The sequence below is a fragment of the Plasmopara halstedii genome (genome assembly GCF_900000015.1).
Source record: "Plasmopara halstedii genome assembly, contig: Scaffold_1902, whole genome shotgun sequence".
In the NCBI taxonomy this organism is placed as follows: Eukaryota; Oomycota; class Peronosporomycetes; order Peronosporales; family Peronosporaceae; genus Plasmopara; species Plasmopara halstedii.
Window position 1 is genome coordinate 13,068 of NW_020188810.1, and position 3,560 is coordinate 16,627.

Genomic DNA, 3,560 nt, shown 5'->3' on the forward strand with positions numbered 1-3,560 from the left:
GAAGATTTTTTTGCTGTTGTTAAATTCGCTTCGCCGTCGATATGTGGATAAAGCCTGGTATGATAAAAGGAGAGACAGTGATTTTTTATCAGACTTTGCATCAATCGCTCTAATCAAGCAGCTCGATGCAGGCCTAATGGAACTAACATTTAATATCAATATTGCAATACTGTCCGGACTTGGTTGGCGTAGTTGACTATGAAATTCCGATAAAATCTCTATGTAAAGGTTTATTTGGGGAAGGTTCGATTAAAGGTGTCAGTCCATTTGTGTAGAGACAGAAATTATGAAGTAGTCCACTTTATGGTATTATCAATTTTTTTCTTTAGTCGCCTGAGTCCAATGTGTTTGATATCTGATTCACCTTTGGAACCAAATTTTTATTTTGTAAAGCAAGATATATTTTTATAAAATCATTTGAGGCCGCGAAAGATTTTTATACTTCTTTTTAACAGCGAAAATGCGTGGAGTCGCGCCCCACAATTACACTTACCTTACAAGCTTTGCTCGAGGCTCGTAGTGGTTTATATGATTTAAAAAAATACCTATCACCAAGATAATGAAACATTACCAATATCAGCACCAACTAGAACCTAATGTGATAGATTAAAATTTTCATTCAGTTTGTGTGCGGCATCCTATAGTTTAATTGCATTATCGGATGTCTATTTAGTCAGATTAAAAAGCATTGACTGACACTCTCCTCTATAAATAAGGAGCTTCTAGTCTTACCTGTGCAGCCAAAAGATTTTTTTTTTAAAAAAAAAATTAGCAACCATCCAATATGTATACTTACAAAGTTCTATGGCTATTTTAGCACTGGGTAGTCACTAAATCTGCTTGATTTTAGCAAAGCAAATAATACCATGAGATGATCTATTTGACTTACAAGGTGCCATTACATCAAATGCATATTGGCCTTTAACAGTAAATATCCTTGACATTTTTGAAGTATCATCTTAAATATTTTTGCTGACATGACAGGTTTTTAGAAAAATTGCTACTATACGATCAACTAGGTCATCAGCTAAGATTAAAGCAATAATAATATAAGATATCTAGACTTGATTTAATGTCGCGATAATGAAGTTATGGTTTATGCTGAAGAATTGAGGTGGTTTCTAAAACGGTTATCAACAACTCTAAAGACGAAAAATCACGGTCGATCACTACCATATTCTTTCATAATGCCAATCAACACAAGTTTGCTCATGCGCTATAGCTATTACCAGTAATGCCAAATACCCTCAGTGTACTGGGAAGATGTCCCTATTATTGCGTACTGAGACGTTACATTATTGCCTATCGGACTTGGTGAGAGTACTGTGTTGAAGTCTCATGGTGAAGTACAACATTCTTGTACTCGACCCGAGTTTGGAGTGATGGTTTGAAAAGGATGGATACGTGTGCAACATGAGCTGCCAGTATTACGCAACGCGTGATGCGAGAGGCAATATGAGCTTCCAGTGTTACGAAATGCGTGATGCGAGGGTTTTGAGTGACACGAATGTATCTAGTTTCTATTTTTGCAAGCTGTAACTCTAAAAAATTTGATTAAATCAGGTATAGGGACTAAGCATTGAAATTTTCTTGTCCTTACGTAGACTTTGCGAGACAAATCTTCCTGAGAGCAAAGAATACGGCAACTTCGTTGCGCTTGATTTTACTTGACGTCAATCCAACGACTCAGTCTTTCAACACCGTACATGCAGCATAAAGGATACGCGCATTTTACCCCGACATACCGAGTGTCGTGTCGTGAGATTCGTTGAGGATGCAATATTTCAAATCCTTATTATGAGGAACCACAATTAGTGGTGTATCCGTTGGATCGGTGCTATGATATAGCAAGCCGTTATTGAAAGAATATCGGTGCAATCGTGCACGCACTCTTGGTGACAGTTTCTTGTCCGAGTCTCTAAACGCCTTGCTCCCTAGAGCCCTTTGCAGAGCTTTACACATCCGACTAAGGCCGAAAAAGCGAATAGAAAAGAGTCGTTCGAGGATGTCAAACATCCGCTTAGAAAGCATTCACCAAAATCATTAACTACAAACCCAGCGAAACACTTCAGATTTGATTTTGAAAAAAAATTTGTTAAATTGCTACTCAGCCATGAACACCATTGAAGACGAAGTTGTCAAAACAAATTACTTACACAGAAGAGTTCTGATAATACAACCCTTGAATCGCTGATATTAGCGCACAACGTGCTAAAACACCAGACATAGTGCAAGGGGTTGCGGCACCACTTGTGTAGAGGATGATTCGAGTCGAAGACCCCCATTTTAGCAAACACAGACAATGAGGTCAAACGCCAAGTATTAGAAAGAAAACAAAAATCTGCTCTGATACCCAAAACTTTACTTGCGCTCGAATTCTTAGTACTGACTAATAGTCATAGCCAGCCCAAATTGTATTTGAATTCATACGTCTTACAATTTTAGTATAAATCCCTTGCTTTGAGCATTGCACGAGACTATGACCTATGTTGTTCACAGATCATTTTTTCGTTGAAGCAATATCACTCCGAAATCGTACTTGCTTCAAGAATGTTGTACTCCATCATGGCACTTCATTGCAATACTGTTGAGCTCTTTCAAATTTGATGAAAGGGTAATGTGAGCTTAGTTCATAAGTTTTTATTACTCCGTTAACCCCCTCCTTCCTTCATCAGGACGTGAGATTGAAAGTCCGCCAAATTTCAGGCCTTTCTCGTTGAGAAGCCTTGTCTAAACAGTTCTGGCCTCAATCCACCCTTATCATAAACCATCCCAGTCGCAGATCAATCTTGCCACAACACATTCTCATTAAATTGCCTTCCCCAAGACTTACCATAACTTAGTGCCCCGTTAGTTCCAAGAGCGTATATTTCAATATTTCGTCAGATGCTTCGAGTGTTTAAGCACACGGCTCCAGGCCGTAGACAAGGCGCCTATGACCAAGCCAGGTCATTTTCGGTAAAAAAGGCAAGGTGCTTTCGAAAAAGTGTTGTCAAGTAACTCACCTATTCACGACTTAATATTTCCGCATTACTCAACGTATATACAGGTTAACAATTCCGCTTCTGTCAAAACCTCTTTCGAGAACGTTAATGTCTCCAACTCCCGCACTTACCTTCACATGAGCTGTGCGAAACAAATCAGTTTCACAAAAAAAAGCTGTACTACTTTCTGCATTGAGAATATCGATAAGGACGAAATAAACTAAATTGTACTTAAAGAGGTCATTCTTGGTGTCGACTGGCGCAATATTCAAGTCAATCATAATAATAGTAGAATCTATCAAGAATATGACTACTAATACAAGCTGAAAAATATACGTAAGTCGAGAACGTAGCTTAATGCTTGGCTTTGTGGAGTACAAAGCACGACGTCGAGGTCAAGTGGGCACTCGACTCATTACCAGATCGAGGTCTGATTAGATGTCAAAACAAGCATTGAGTTATAATAGCTCAGATAGCGTATATGCAACGATGCTTATCTCAGTATCCCGATTGAAGTTTCGGCGAGGTCGGAGTCGCCACTAGTCGATGAGCAAGCGGTGGTACACATCCGCGCGT

The 3,560-nt window shown here is 39.0% G+C and overlaps 1 protein-coding gene across 1 annotated transcript; it reads right to left on the reverse strand.

The window, feature by feature from the left end:
• Nucleotides 1-3,050: 3,050 nt before the first annotated feature.
• PHALS_02402 (uncharacterized protein) lies at nt 3,051-3,265 on the reverse strand (the record flags this gene model as incomplete). The annotated part of the gene is made up of 2 exons (XM_024716897.1): nt 3,051-3,065; nt 3,116-3,265. The coding sequence occupies 2 exons, from the start codon at nt 3,263-3,265 to the stop codon at nt 3,051-3,053; spliced, it is 165 nt and encodes a 54-aa protein (XP_024582449.1).
• Between the last annotated feature and the right edge of the window lie 295 nt (nt 3,266-3,560).